The 15,004-nt window shown below is 42.7% G+C and overlaps 2 protein-coding genes across 2 annotated transcripts; one reads left to right on the forward strand and one right to left on the reverse strand.

The window, feature by feature from the left end:
• Window positions 1-3,819: 3,819 nt before the first annotated feature.
• ATP5F1E (ATP synthase F1 subunit epsilon) lies at window positions 3,820-5,065 on the forward strand. Its single transcript, XM_072879143.1, has 3 exons — window positions 3,820-3,957; window positions 4,143-4,269; window positions 4,917-5,065. Exons 1-2 carry the CDS (start codon window positions 3,926-3,928, stop codon window positions 4,264-4,266), a joined length of 156 nt encoding a protein of 51 aa, XP_072735244.1. The 5' UTR covers window positions 3,820-3,925; the 3' UTR covers window positions 4,267-4,269; window positions 4,917-5,065.
• Window positions 5,066-5,859: 794 nt separating this feature from the next.
• On the reverse strand, window positions 5,860-11,386 carry TUBB1 (tubulin beta 1 class VI). Its single transcript, XM_072878739.1, has 4 exons — window positions 11,321-11,386; window positions 9,559-9,667; window positions 9,259-9,369; window positions 5,860-9,125 (listed from the first exon to the last, which is right to left on the reverse strand). Exons 1-4 carry the CDS (start codon window positions 11,375-11,377, stop codon window positions 8,053-8,055), a joined length of 1,350 nt encoding a protein of 449 aa, XP_072734840.1. The 5' UTR covers window positions 11,378-11,386; the 3' UTR covers window positions 5,860-8,052.
• Between the last annotated feature and the right edge of the window lie 3,618 nt (window positions 11,387-15,004).

Below are 15,004 nucleotides of genomic sequence, written 5' to 3' on the forward strand. Positions count from 1 at the left end.
CTTGGTCTCACTTTTTTGGCCTCCCTGGACCCCTCCAGTGTCAAGACTTCAGCCTCCTTGGAACTCTTTAAAATCCCCTTTTCAGATTCTTTGGATTTATCCAGTCTGAGCTCTTCATCCTCTGTGGAATTCTCCAGTCTCACTTCTTCATCTTCTCTGGACCTTTCAAGTCTCACATCTTCAGCCTCTTCGGACTTCTCCAGTACCTCCTCTTCAATCTCCTTAGAGCTCTCCAGTCTCACCTCTTCAGATTCCTGGGAGCACTCCAGTTTCACCTCTTCGATTTCACTGGACCTATCAAGTCTCACTTCATCAGGCTCTCTGGATCTCTCTGGCGACAGTTCTTCAATCTCCTTAGATCTCTCAAGTCTCACCTCTACACCCTCCCCAGATTTCTCCAGTCCTCCTTCTTCACCCTCTCTAGACCTCTCCAGTCTCACTTCTTCACCCTCCCTAGATGTTTCCAGTCACACCTCCTCAGCTTCCTTGGACTTGTCCTGTACAATCCCTCCATCCTCACTAGGTGTCTCAGAGCACACCTCCTCAACCTCTTCAGAATCACTAGATCTCACCGATTTTAACTATTTCATGTTTCAGGGCTCCTCTGAATTATCCTCATCAACCTCCGAGGATGTTTCTAATCTCATCTCTACACCCTTTCTGGATGTCTCCAATCTCACCTTTCAGGATGCTTCTTCCCTCACTTCCTCAGTTTCTTTGGACATTTCTAATCTCACATCTCTAGTTCCCCCAGACCTATCCACCCTCACATTTCTGGATGTTGCTAATTGCACTGCTTCAGCTTCTCTTGATCTCTGCATCTAACCCTCTTAACATACCCCTTTTTCTCTCTGCAACCTCTCTATACCTTTCTAAACTTTCCTCCTTTATGCGCTCTTTCCTAAGTTCTGAAACTTCTTATCTAAGGAAAGTTTACACTTTACAAATACATCCTAGCATCTAAACAGAACTGGGCATGAAAACAGGTCGTACAAATCTATAATGGTGCCTTGTTTACAGCTGCATAAACATCAATATATATTCTGGAATTTTTGTGGAGCACAATTTCTGTCACTAATCTAATTTTCATTCTGTCTCAGCATGGTACCTCTCCCAAAGGTCCACCTTTTTTAATTCATGCTGAATTTTTATCTTTCAAGATCAACAAATAGTAAACAGAGCTAAATGTGCAAATAATTGCACCCAAGTTGTATATCTCCATTATGGATTTAAATCTGAGTACATTGCACAGAATTGCTGGCAGAAGCATTTCACGTGGAGTTACAGAGAGAGAAGATGTGGTGGGAAAAGAAAACTGGAAAAAAAAGAGCAGGTGAGAGACAGGGGGTAGGGAGAGGAATCAGAGAAGGTATGGGGCGGGAACAGAGGAACAGGTAGCTGGAAGAAAGATGTCCACCTCTGCTAGTATAATTATTTTCTGCCAAGACATATTTGCAGCCTGGGCTGCCCATGAGGCTTTAAATAACCTTATTGATAATTATTTTACCTATCAAATGATCAGATGTTACCACTAAAACAGCATTTGTATATAACATCCCTTTATCAATATATGTAAGTAGTGCAGTTACTTGTGTGGCATCAAATATGTTGCATAGAGAGAGGGGCTTCCTTAAATCTTTGGTGCTTTCTTGTATCTTTTTCTTATCATTGTTATAGTTGGGTTTTTAGAAAACAAGTGTGTTTTGTTTCACTATCATATCACTGGCACCCTTTCTGTGTTAAAAACGCTGCCTGTCATAACAAGCATTTTTTAATTGATTTAATTTTTACAAGTTGGAAAGCTTTGCTCCAATATGCCATGTATGTCTCAAAATTAGGACAAAAATGGCTCGCACAAAAAATAAATAAGGAAATAAATGCATGAAATAAGAATTATTTTCTGCCTCATTTATACTAGTTATTTCTTTAAAATTAAGTAGGAAAGATTGTAATACATGGATTTTAGAAATGAGTCCCAAATTCAATGGAAGCAAAGTTGTTTAGCAGTTATTAAAAAAAATTCACAAGTTGTTGATCCAGATGGAAGGACCTAGTGTAATGTAGCATCCCAAAGTGTCCACTTTCAAAATGTCATCACAACTGGCACTAACTAGAGTTGTCTTCAGTAATCTCAGTAGAGGTATTAAGTAGGCAAATTAAGGTCAGGAAATTCTTTGCATCTTCCCACTCTTTCTTCCTGGTTGGTGTTCCTACTAATTACACTAACAGGCAGTCTTCTCTTACTGTCATATGCTATCCTGGAGACAGACTCTGACATATCTGGTGAACAATTGCTCTGTTTGTTCTGGTGGATCTATACTGACATTATGACGTGTGGATTGTTAATTGCAATGGCTCTGGACTAAGTGAGATCTCTAATAAAGCTGAAAAATTACTCTGTGCTTTAAAAAATGTACTGTAAGTGAAAACATCACTGTGTAGTGATGTGAAATCACTGTGTGATTTCCAGGGATTTGCACTTCAGCAGATACCAAAATTGGCAGGAAGTCACAAGGCCTCTGTGCAAAGAGGACCAAAGTCACCAGCGTTTCCTCAAGGCCTGTACAGCTTCTGGAGGATTCTTACACATTTTGTGATGTGGTTTGGCTCTGGACGGAAGGAATAGAGACAAGAGGTATACATACTTAAATGCAAGGATTTTAATAAAAACCCAATCCATAATCTCCTTAAATCCTTAGTCCTAATTATCTAAATTAACATTAGATTAGGACCAAATTGATTCCTTATCAAACATGATTCGAGTCTTCTCATAACTTTTTGCTTATATATGGAAAATTGTCGATTTTTCCATCAAGTGTTGACAGATGATGATAGCTTCTAGTTTGCTAGGTTGTCTTTTATCAATCTGTTTAAAGCAAATGACTGAATATATTTCAGGTGTACGCATAAACGGTCTTACATCCAAAAGAATCCCATGCCAAGGCATCATGTCTGATGGGCTAAAATTCTGAATATGGCACAGCTTGGCCACACGTAGATTAAAACTCCGAACTGAAGACAGCCTATGTTATAAAAATCATTGGCTCCACATGCTTGTAAATAGTTTTCTTCTTTACAGTCTTAGCTAGAAAAAGCTAAGAACTGATGGCATAGATGGGCAACGACAACTGATTTAGCTGGGAAAAAACATGCTTTTAACCACTTTCTTGGATACTTAGATTACAACAGTACTACTTTACAATGAGTTAATACATACCTAACGTGTTATATAACTAGCCATTAGCTTCATAGAAGAGTCAGGCTTTAATTTCTGTTCTTTAGGTAATTGACGTGTAGTGTTTGTGTTTCTGGCAAATTCCCGGCTCTGAATGACAGGAGACCCCCCCACACACACACACGCTCTTTTGGACCCCCGAGGCCGGTCCCAGCTGGCCACACCTGGAGGCAGAGCTGAAGCCTTCCCAAACAGGGAAGGCCCCAAACTGCTCCCGAACAGTTCCTACCGGGGGGGGGGGGGCGGGACACGACACGACTGGGAGAAACATGTCGCTGTAGTGTGGTGCTGCCCATATCCCTGTGCCCGCGGGAAGACAGCACCCCGGCCCCGCTGGCCGCCTCCAGCTTCCCCGCCGCGGGCCAGCGCTGAGCTCCCGCAACGCAGGGGAAGGCGCCGGTCCGCGGCGGGGGCTCCTCAAGAGGAACGGCCGGGAGTCGCGTGCCTTATTCTGCTCTCTGATTGGTCGCTGCCAGAGGAGAGCGCTTGTGACTGGAGGGGCGACTGGGTAGTTGCTATTGGTCAGCCTCCCTGAGGTAACTCGGATTTCGATTGGCGGAGGGATCATTCTTGCTTGTTGATTGGCTAGGACGCAGCGCTGCGATCTTTCCCCTTCCGGTGGGCGCTGACCTTGCCCGGAGCGGAGCCGCCTGTTCGCCCCCGTGTCCCTCGGACCCGCTGCCCGCAGCCATGGTGGCGTACTGGCGGCAGGCCGGGCTCAGGTACCCGCCTGGCGGCGACAAGGCTCTTCTCGCGACTTGCTTGCGATAGCTGTAACGGCCGGAGGCGTGGGCCTCGCAGGGAGAGCTGGGGGGGTCACAGGGGCGCCTCTGGAGTGGCTCAGAAGCTTTTGGGGCGCGTTTGATTCTCACCTTCGTTTTCTCCCCCCTTTTCTCCCTGTCTTTAGTTACATCCGGTATTCGCAGATCTGTGCCCAGGTTGTTAGAGCGGCAATGAAGCCTCAGTACAAAGCAGAGGCAGAGAGGGCAGCAATGGCCAATGTGAAAACTGTGAAACCCAAGAAGGAATAAAACGTAAGTTAATTGAATGGGCGGGGGTGCCTTATTGTAGCTTTTTGTACGAGGAGTGTTGGCTTCCCAGTGTGAGTCGGGTTAATGACAGTCTGTAACTGCTTGGCTGATTTCGTGCTATATGTGGAAAATCGGCTCTGATTTTCGTGTGTGAAACTGGAACGGATTGCTGGCTGGTTTAGTGCAACTGTGCGCAGATGTCTCTGCATCCTGGTGATGTGTGGGATAGGAAACTGCGTAATCTCATCAGTTCAGTAAAAGGAGATATTTTCTCTATCAAGCTCTGCTTTGAACCATTTGGGGTTTGGTCAAAGTTGTTAGGGACTTACACAAAACAGCTGAGTTCTGCAGTGATGTTCATGGGTTTCCTGTCTCTTACTTTAATAAGCCAAGAGACAGCCTCTCTGAACTACTGTTTCTCGTAATCAGCAGACTTATTTGTGTAAGGGTTATCTACTATCTGTGAAAGACAGAAGCTACTTGTACCTTTATTTGTGACATTGCATACATCATGAGCAGCTGAAATCTCTTCCGTTCTAAGTACAACAGCTTCTATTCCTGATCTGAGATTAAACAGTATTACCTTTTGTTTGAAGTGTGCCTTGTACATATTCTTGAATCGAATAACTTGTATTTTAAATCTCTCATAGGAACTGATCTGTGGTGAATACTCTTAACAGCAAACTGCAAAGCTGTAGGCAAGCTCAAGACTCTGCAATATAATGTCATCACAGTAACTGTAAAACTTGCCTCTGTATGTAAATCAGCATGCTAATAAATGTAATTTCTGCTAAACAAATGAATGTGTGGAAAGTGTCGTTCCTCTTGAAACAAAGTACTCCATTTTGCAGAGACATTTATCTGTTCACTTAAAACAGAAGACTTGTTTTTATCACGGTCTGCCATTTGGTGTCCTGGTTTTGGCTGGGATAGAGTTAATTTTCTTCCTAGTAGCTGGTATAGTGCGGTGCTTTGGATTTTAGTATGAGAATAATATTGATAACACGCTGATGTTTTGGCTGTCGCTAAGTGGTATTTACATTGGTCAAGGACTTTTTTTTTCTTCAGCTCCCCATGCTCTGCCAGGTGCCCAAGAAATGGGAGGGGGCACAGCCAGGACAGTTGATCCAAACTGACCAAAGGGCTATTCCATACCATATGATGTCATGCCCAGTATATAAACTGGGGGCGTTGGCCGGGGGATAGCGATCGCTGCTCGGGGACTGGCTGGGCGTCGGTCGGCAGGTGGTGAGCGGTTGTATAATTTTTATTTTTTTTCCTTTTTTCCCTCCCTTGGGTTTTGTTCCTCTCTCTCTCCCGTTGTTTTCCTTCTCATTATAATTCATTATTATTATTATTATTTTGTTCCAATTATTAAACTGTTCTTATCTCAACCCATGAGTTTTCTTACTTTTGCTCTTCCGATTCCCCCATCCCACCGGGGGGGAAGTGAGCATGGTGCTTAGCTGCCGGCTGGGGCTAAACCATGACAATATGTTTATTTTTAAGGCAAATAATGTTTATTTTTAAATGTTTATTTTTAAGGACTGTACTCTAATCACTCTTGTTGGATTTCATGCTGATATTTCAGGTACATCAATGAGTGAGCGATTTAAGTGTTGTTTAAAACTTTTTTGCCTACTTACTTCATTTCAATGATTAGTGATTACTTTGGAAAAAATTTTCTTCACTAAAGTCAACAGAGAATGGAGGCATATAATTTTGATAATTAAAAATGCTTCTGTCAGTTCTCTCTGCTGGAAGTGGTACGCTGTTGACTTTAAAATTCTCTGTCGTCAGGGTGTTCATCTTCCATTTGTGCTTAGAACGAAACTAACTCAGTGAAAATCAATTTGATGAGGCTTAGTGTTAAGACTAAACTGGAAGCAGGATATTTTGCCATGGATGTGCTGCAGGGGATCTAATCTCCAAAGCTGTCTGGAACACTGAGCAGTGCAGCAGGAGTTGGGGACCTGGCTTCCTGTATGAGGTGGGGGAGGAGGTGTAGAAATCCCTGGACTGTACTCTGGTCACTCAACTATTGGTTGTCCTTGTTACCACCTTGTCACTTTACTGGGAGGGAGAGGGACATGCATTCACTGGGAAAGAGTGACACTCCATCAGAATTGTTTAGATGGGAAAAGACCTTTAAGATCATCGAGTCCAACATTAACCTAGCACTGCCAAGTCCACCACTACACCATGTCCCTAAGCACCACATCTACACAGCTTTTCAATACCTCCAGGGATGGGGACTCAACCACTTCCCTGGGCAGCCTGGTCCAATGCTTGACAACCCTTTCGGTGAAGAAATTGTTCCTAATATCCAATCTAAACCTCCCCTGGCACAACCTGAGGCTGTTTCCTCTCATCCTATTGTTTGTTACTTGGGAGAAGAGACCGACACCTACCTGCCCTGTAAACCCATGCTGACGGGGCCTGGTGACCTGGTTGTCCTGTTTGTCCATTAGATCTTGGCTGGGGTGGGGGGAAGTTGTACTTTCAGCTGTGTTGGTTTGGGGGAGTGTTTGCATGTTCCTGCTGCTGTGTGTCTTCACAGCAAGGCTAACATTGTCCCACTCCACAGGAAGGCATACAGCATGCTTACAGAATGGGCTTCAGGTTTGTGTTCACCTAGACACTTCTGCTGTTGACTCAAACATGAGGCATTACTTTCTTCACTGTATAATAATAAACTCTTCTAAGAGCATAATAAAACAAGCTCAATTTTTTTAATGTAAAGTTAGTCCTTACAAGAATAAACTATGATTTTTGTCTATCAAATGTTTCAAGTACTAAAGTATTTCATAGAATGGTATATACTTTTTATTTTAACAAATACTATAAATACAGTCTTAAGTAGATGGCTGTGAATGGCAAGAAACTTTTCCTGAAGGGAAGATATGTTTTTGATGTAGTGATTGCCATTGAACTTGTATCTAACTAGCTGCAAACCATTCCATCCATTTTGCTGTACTGAATGATAGGAAGAAAATTTACAGTAGTTAGTACATGGGGAAAAAAAAAATACCACACCAGAACTTTTACACAGTGTTCACAACTTTGTCTGCTAATATGACGCAAGCTATAGTTTGAAATAGAAGCAAACCACACTGATAATGAATACAAGCTCTGCAATAATATATGCCAGCAACGTGATAAAAGTATTACAGTACTTACTTTAAAAAAAGTAAGAATGTACATGTTCAGTCTTTTGCCCCATGTTGTTTCCCCTCCCCTCCCCCTGCAACTTAAGGTACTGAACTTGTCTGCACATCTAGATCAGTCTGTGGAGTGTGTAATAAAATAGATACTGCCTGTATAGGCCTTACAGATGTGCACGTGTTCCTAAAACAGTAGCAAGTTCACAAACAAAACATGAACTGTGTTCACCTGAGAATAAATAAATCTGATCAGTTGATAGCATATTTTGCTGTTGCTTATGATCCTGATACATACACACAGGCTTTATATTACATTCAGTGTCTGGTGATAATATTCTAAAAGTGAATAAATTTACGAGAAAGGCTGTTATGAGACAAGTTGTCTTCATAGTGGCTCTTTTTTGGGAGAGATTCAGTGTCAACAGTTGTTTAGGAGAGTAAAGCATAGCTGCTATTAATTTCAAAAGCATTGTATTGTAATATTGGATATATTTTGGCCAGATGCAGAGAAAAAATTCTTAAGAAAGGTGTTACTGTCGGTATGCAGATGATGGCTACTGCTTTTTTCTTTAGTGAGTGTCAACAGGCTTATTTGGAGATTGTTTTGGTATTACCATTGTTTTTACAGTGCTTCCTTTTCTGGGCTGGCTTCCACTTCTACCTCTTCATATTCCTCAACATCTGCAGTGGCATCCTGGTACTGTTGGTACTCGGACACAAGGTCATTGGTGTTACCTTCTGCTTCAGAAAACTCCATCTCATCCATACCTTCACCGGTATACCAATGGAGAAATGCTTTTCTTCTGAACATAGCTGAGAACTGCTCAGAAACCCTGATGAAGAGCTCCTGAATGGCTGTGTTATTGCCAATAAAGGTAGCTGCCATCTTCAGTCCTCGTGGTGGTATGTCACACACAGCCACTTTGACATTATTAGGGATCCACTCCACAAAGTAGGAACTATTCTTGGTCTGGACAGCCAGCAACTGCTCATCCACTTCTCTGGTAGACATTCGGCCTCTGAAGATGCATGCCACAGTCAAGTAACGTCCACGACGAGGGTCGCAGGCTGCCATCATGTTGCGTGCATCAAACATTTGTTGAGTAAGCTCTGGCACTGAGAGGGCTCTGTACTGTTGGCTACCTCGAGCTGTCAGTGGAGCAAAGCCTGGCATAAAGAAATGCAGGCGAGGAAAGGGCACCATGTTAACAGCCAGCTTCCTCAGATCTGCATTCAGTTGACCAGGAAAACGGAGTGAGGTTGTGACGCCGCTCATCGTTAGGGACACTAAGTGGTTGAGGTCACCATAGGTGGGATTGGTGAGCTTTAAAGTTCTGAAACATATATCATATAGAGCTTCATTGTCAATGCAAAAAGTTTCATCTGTATTCTCTATTAGTTGATGGATGGAGAGGATGGCATTATACGGCTCTACGACCGTGTCGGATACTTTGGGTGAAGGCACAACACTGAAAGTGTTCATAATCCTGTCGGGATATTCTTCTCTGATTTTGTTGATGAGGAGCGTGCCCATACCTGAGCCTGTACCACCACCAAGCGAATGGATGAGCTGGAAACCCTGAAGGCAGTCACAGCTCTCACACTCATTCCTGACCACATCCATGACGTTTTCAATCAGTTCAGCGCCTTCTGTGTAATGGCCCTTAGCCCAGTTGTTTCCAGCACCTGAATTACCTGTAAACAGAATTACAGAAAGAACAGCCACAAAGTTAACAACAGAATTTTTAAAGGCTACAAAAATAAGATTTAAAAGGCCGTTTTGGGACAGTTGACTCTAGTTAGTTTGCTGACAGCATGCTGTACATACCATGAATAAAATTGTCAGGTCGAAAGAGTGGGCCTATTTTGCTAGACCGTACACTGTCCATCGTACCAGGTTCCAGGTCCACCAAGATGGAACGGGGCACGTATTTATGGGCTAGGACAAGAGAAAATGAATGCGAACAATTACTGTTAGAAGTCGAAGAGACAGGCTTATAATCTACTCTGAAAAATCCAACCCACCTACAGCGATTTGGGGATATCTCTTTTTTTAATTACTTATTTTAACCTTCATGTTGGCTCTGCAAATTGCTCTGCCAACACCCTAAGAGTGCTGAGCACTTACAGTAAGCCTCGTTGAAGTACACGTTAATTCGCTCAAGCTGCAGTGATGCATCCCCACGGTAGTTTCCAGCGATGTCAATCCCATGTTCATCACTTATCACCTCCCAGAACTGAAAAGGGGAAGAGGTTCAATACACTCACAAAGATTTATTTTTTTCAGCACAATGTGTTCAGCATCAGCTCTGCTGTGCTCACGTCTGACTGCACATAAAGTGGGAACTGTGCCTGCAGTGGGGGATGTTTTGCCATTTACATATTAGATCAGAGCAGGGATCCTCCTCTCCCCCCTCCCCAAATAAGTTCAAGGGAAAAGTTTAGTAGACCATTTATGCTGCTTATCTATCACCCATGCACTAATAGGTGGAGGCACTCAATTTGTTTCCTTTATAGTAAAGGAAAATTTATATTAGTTTAAATAACACAGATACTAGTTGGTATGAGCTTAACAAAAAAGTCGGGGGTGGACTGGGGAGGGTTGCTTTGAGGCCTGTCATGCTATGGCAAAGCTGGCTCAGACGAATTTGTATGTGCGCAATGCTTTCCACAAACAGATGTTGGTCTTAAATGTCCTATCTTGACATTCATATGGATGTCGTGTACTGGGGCTCTTATCTAGGCAGCAGCCACAGCAGTGTTAATGTAGGCACACCCACCCACTATAATGACCAGGCTATTTTAATTTTAAAGGTCTTCTGGTTTAGCATCCAGTCTTATTTTGAGTGTACAAATACACCATTGCCCACACGTGCATGGTGGTTTTGTGTGTGTGTGTGTGTGTGAGCTTTTCTACAGGTCTTATTAGATATAAGCGTTTCCAGGTCAAAGCCAACAGAAAAAAATACAAACCTTCCAACTATCACACTGGCTGCATTCAAACTATCTAGGTGTAACATGACATTCCCTGGCCATCCACAGCTTCATGTTCCAATAAAAGGAATTAAGGTGAGATTTGTGGGAGCAAGAAATGGAGGAAGAAACAATGGAACAATCCTTCAGCTATTGTGTGTCCTCAAAGACCTCCCAGACCCAAATTAACCCAGGTACTTCTTTTTGACAACTTCCTACTAATTAATAATAAAAAAAAAGATGGGCATCACACAGCAAAAAGCAATGTTTGTTTGTTTGTTTTCTCCTAGCACACAAAGTCAGCAATGAGCTTTACTTCTCTCTAAGTAACAGCATGGCAGTGTGTGAACTACACGAAAGTACTCCAAATGACATGACTACCTCTCGCAGGAGGCCAGTTAGGCAGGAATCCTTAACTGCGCTTTGTGCCACTTTTAGAAAAACTTAATTGGTCACTGATAGCACAGGTCATTCTGTTGACTAATACAGTCCCACAGCAATGATTGTAGTGTGGCAGAGTTACTGCTGTATGGCTGAACTAAAGCACTGGCATCACAACTTCACAGCCCTGGAATTACCGGCTCCTTCACTTGTCCCAGGATTTTGCAGTCTCGATTAGTGCCCCTGGGAATGTAAGGCTCAGCAGGAATGCCCTGGAGCACTTGTAATCACTGTGCCATAGTTCTTGCAGATGTTTCATTCTTTGACAGTCTTAACATTAACCTTTGCATGAGGAGCAAGCCCATCTTATGACTTTCACATCAAAATACTCATTTGGCTGCTAACGTGCCCTGCGTCCTACCATTGAGTTAACAAAGTAATTGTTCCCCCCGAAAGTCCCCATCTGTTAACGATGTTTGACCTGCTACCACTGATAGCACTTACTGCTAATGACCAGTATTGAAAAGAGACCTTACCTTAGCTCCAATTTGGTTCCCACACTGGCCAATCTGAAGATGCACAATTTCACGCATTTTTGTGTAGCTTAGACCTGTTGGTGGCTACAACCTAACACAGGTTTTCTAGTTGCAGTACCCAGAACAAGCCCTCTTTCGGCTGCTGTATCAGCTACACCCAGTGCAGTTGGCCCAAGGGGCCTTTTTATACCAGTGGGACTGTCACTCAGCCAGCAAGGGGAGTAGCCAGCTCCTCAGGCTGCTCATCAAAGTGTTCCACACGGAGGCAAAGTACCTACTCGCTGCCTGTGTACAGGGTACAAGAGCACAGGTATATTACTGAGCGGCTTGGGAAAGAAAATTGTCACGCGTGCCCCTTACAATTAATTCCAGTTCGCTGTGCAGCAAACAGTGTGATTCATGAATATCTGTGCACATTGTATTTGTGTTTGTTTCATTATTTTATACATAATATATGTACTAATATATATGTATATAGAGAGACTATAGGCAAAAATGAGCTATCTTAATTTATTAAGTACATATGCTTCTGCCACATAATGTAAATGTTAACATCATATGAGTCCTACAGGACAACATCCATAATAAAAGCAATAACAACTTCTGAGCAGTAGCTTCCTATAATCACAACATTCAGCGCACTGCCAGGCCAACTTGCAGTTCCCTAATAAGCGTCAGTCTCAGTGTCCAACTGCATGAAGGAGGGGGACAGGATCAATAACAAAAAAATACTTTGTAAAACATAAATATAACACTGCAGTCTCAGTGATATATGTTCCTTAAACATTTAATAAGGATCCATCCATTTCAGCCAATCTAAAATCGGAATCAACTTGTGACTTAACTTGCACAGGTGCTCGCTCTCTCTTCTCTCTTTCTCTCTCTTCCTTTCCTGCCATTAAGAAATACAGTATTTCTTATATTTCTTATTTTCTTATATCTGAGATGTAGTATTACATAACTTGCCAGGAAAAATGCTAGAGGTGAAAACCCAGTTCCACAGAAGTTAACTATAATGTTCACTGTGTGAAATGTTTCATTGCATTAAAGGAAACGATGCAAGGCTGAGCAAAACATGACACAGTCATGTTGCCTGCTGATAAACAGGACTGATATCACTGAGCAACAGAAACCCAGAATGGACTGTCTTCTGGAAGCTTATAGTGGTTTTATTACATATCAGACGACTGCCAGTGCTTTGCAAGTGTTCCTTTTAAGGATAGGAAAAGGAACTATAATTAGGAAAGCACCTTAAGTTATTTCATATAAAAAGATGACAGTGGAAGGACTTGACTCATTGAAAGTAACTACTTTACCACTTTATGGGTTGTTAGAGATAAGGAATGTCTGAGCTTCCATATTGTTCCAAAAGAAAAATCAGCTTATTCCAGACTTGCCCACTACAGATGACTTCCACTTCTTCCACCAGCCAATGGAGGAACAGACCACTGCTCCTAAGACAACATTTAGCACCAGAAGTGCTTTGCAAAAAAGTAGCTAGCAAACATTCTGTCATCCTCTGCCAAGCTGTGAGCCATCCTCAGTAGGGAGGAATAAAAGCAAGACTTTAAAGTCAGGTGGATTAATTTTGTTTCCTTAAAACACAATAGTTTTATCATTTTCCAAAAAATAAGTATTCCCTAAATGGTTTAGTTTACTCAGCAAGACAACATAACAGTTATGTTCCATTGCCACATTGTAGTTACTTTCTACAATAGCAGTGGACATCTACAATTTCCTAAGAGAAAATTCTGGAAAAGTTATTTGGACATTTACTTTGAAAGCAAATTTCATTTTATTCATGCACATTTCATATTTGTTTTCTTCAACCATGCTTAGCTAAAAGTAATAGTGCAATTCTGAGTTGTATATTCAACTGCTGCATTCTGAATAGGAGCTGCATTGACACAATGTGTCAGAGAGCTACTGACACTAAATAAATACTACTTAAAATATGCAATGTTTTAATCTACAATAGCCACAATTTATGAAGAGGCTGAAGACGCTAATTCACTGTCCAAAAAATTTGGCAAAATAATTTCAGCAATAAATATACTCACTGAGAGCATCTCGCAAGCAAAGAAAAAAAAAAAGGGAAGTGAAAGAAATATGCAATCACTTAACATCATTGGTTTTTCTCTTGCTAAAAATAGCTCCCTGGAATCATGCGCCTCCTCTGAAGCACTTCCTTATAGAGTCTTAAAAATGATGGCACATGCACAAAGTACCTGAGGTGCCTTGTGAAGCAGAGGTGGTTTCGTGCCTCTTTTCCCTTTCCTCCCCAACTGCATTTCTGTGAACCTCCAGGTCTTTATACCAAACCTGGTACATGACAAGCCTGTTTCTCTGTAGATTTTGTTTGCAGGCCTGTCATTCCTCAGCCCTGAGAAACCTCAAGCCTGTTAACTGCCCCAGCGCGCTTCCCAGGCACAGCCAGTGAACATGTGCTGTTGCAGATTAGCGGTGCGAACGTCAGCAGAGAAAGAGGAGATGGTGGCGGAAGGGTTGGCTTCGAGGGACTTTTGGCACTGCGGAGATTAGGAGCAGCCTGGCGCTGGGCACTGCTATTACCAGCCCATCCTGCAGTGTCTATTATCAGGCTGCCCACTGCTCCCATTGCCTTCAGAGTGGGCCCTAGATACCAAAGCCCTGGTGATGGGCATAAGACCACAAACCAGCCAGGTTTTTTTGGTTGCTAAGGGGTTTTTTGTTTCTGTTTTTCTTGGTTGTTGTTTTTTTTTAATGCCACCACAGTACCCACAAGCAGCAAATACGCATGTGCAGGGAGATGTTCTGGGACACTTTTCTTTTTAAAATATGGTTTGCTTGAAAGGAACTAACTTTTCACAGTAGCAGAGAAGATTGTTGAGAAGGCAGCCTATTCAAATTGAGATAAGCCTGGCTACAGGCCACCAGGTAATTTTAGAGAGAGCTGTGAATGGCTACAAGACGAGCTGACGCTAGTCTCAACTAATCTGGGCTAGCTACATCAGCCTTAGGAATGCTACCAAAAAACGTTGCGTTCAACAGGCAGTAAAGACTACCTACTTCACATTTTCCTTTCAGTTAGTAAGAAAAACTATTTAAAGACTGCCTCCCTCTGGCAGTGCTCCAAAGGCCATAAGGCAGGACTGCCCACTGTAGGGTATCATCAGCGTAGTGAGCCCGTATGTTTAAACAAATAAGTGTTGGTACAATGGGAGTGGACAACCAAGCAGTTCGTTACCTTCCCCACGCTGCAGATCTATGACCCGGCGCAAACTTGGGGCTTGCGGCATGTGAATTCATCTGCTGGGTAGTGCCCTTACTTGGGCCCTCCTGCCACAACCGCAGTTACTGTTGAGCTTGGATCATTCGATGAATTGCCAAGAAGGTCAGCTGCACGGTAGTCGGGGTCAGCTCTTGCTCTGCTGTTCCTTTTGTTGCATTGGTTCTCAGTGCCTCAGTTTCTCTGTTCATAATGTGGAGCTAATAAACCTCATGCCTTTTATAAAAAGTGCTGAGAGCGAAGGAAGGAAGGCTACGAGGGAAGAACTGGCTGTGGTTTACTAAACCTGTTTACCAAACATGAAAGCTCCAGCCAACGTACGGAAAAGAGACTGGTAGTCTGCTCACACAGATACTTAAACCTTCTGCAGGAAAATCAGGAAACTATTTTTACAGGTGACTAAATCCTGTAGCAGA

Source organism: Ciconia boyciana, chromosome 14 (genome assembly GCF_034638445.1).
Source record: "Ciconia boyciana chromosome 14, ASM3463844v1, whole genome shotgun sequence".
In the NCBI taxonomy this organism is placed as follows: domain Eukaryota; kingdom Metazoa; phylum Chordata; class Aves; order Ciconiiformes; family Ciconiidae; genus Ciconia; species Ciconia boyciana.

Bases quoted from the DNA above. Each gene is read 5' to 3' on its own strand.
- ATP5F1E (XM_072879143.1), top strand. From the start codon at position 3,926: ATGGTGGCGTACTGGCGGCAGGCCGGGCTCAG. The intron at 3,958-4,142 runs GTACCCGCCTGG...CCCTGTCTTTAG, and splicing joins TGGCGGCAGGCCGGGCTCAG to TTACATCCGGTATTCGCAGA.
- TUBB1 (XM_072878739.1), bottom strand. From the start codon at position 11,377: ATGCGTGAAATTGTGCATCTTCAGATTGGCCAGTGTGGGAACCAAATT. The intron at 9,668-11,320 runs GTAAGGTCTCTT...TCCCCTTTTCAG, and splicing joins GGAACCAAATTGGAGCTAAG to TTCTGGGAGGTGATAAGTGA. The intron at 9,370-9,558 runs GTAAGTGCTCAG...CTCTTGTCCTAG, and splicing joins GTACTTCAACGAGGCTTACT to CCCATAAATACGTGCCCCGT.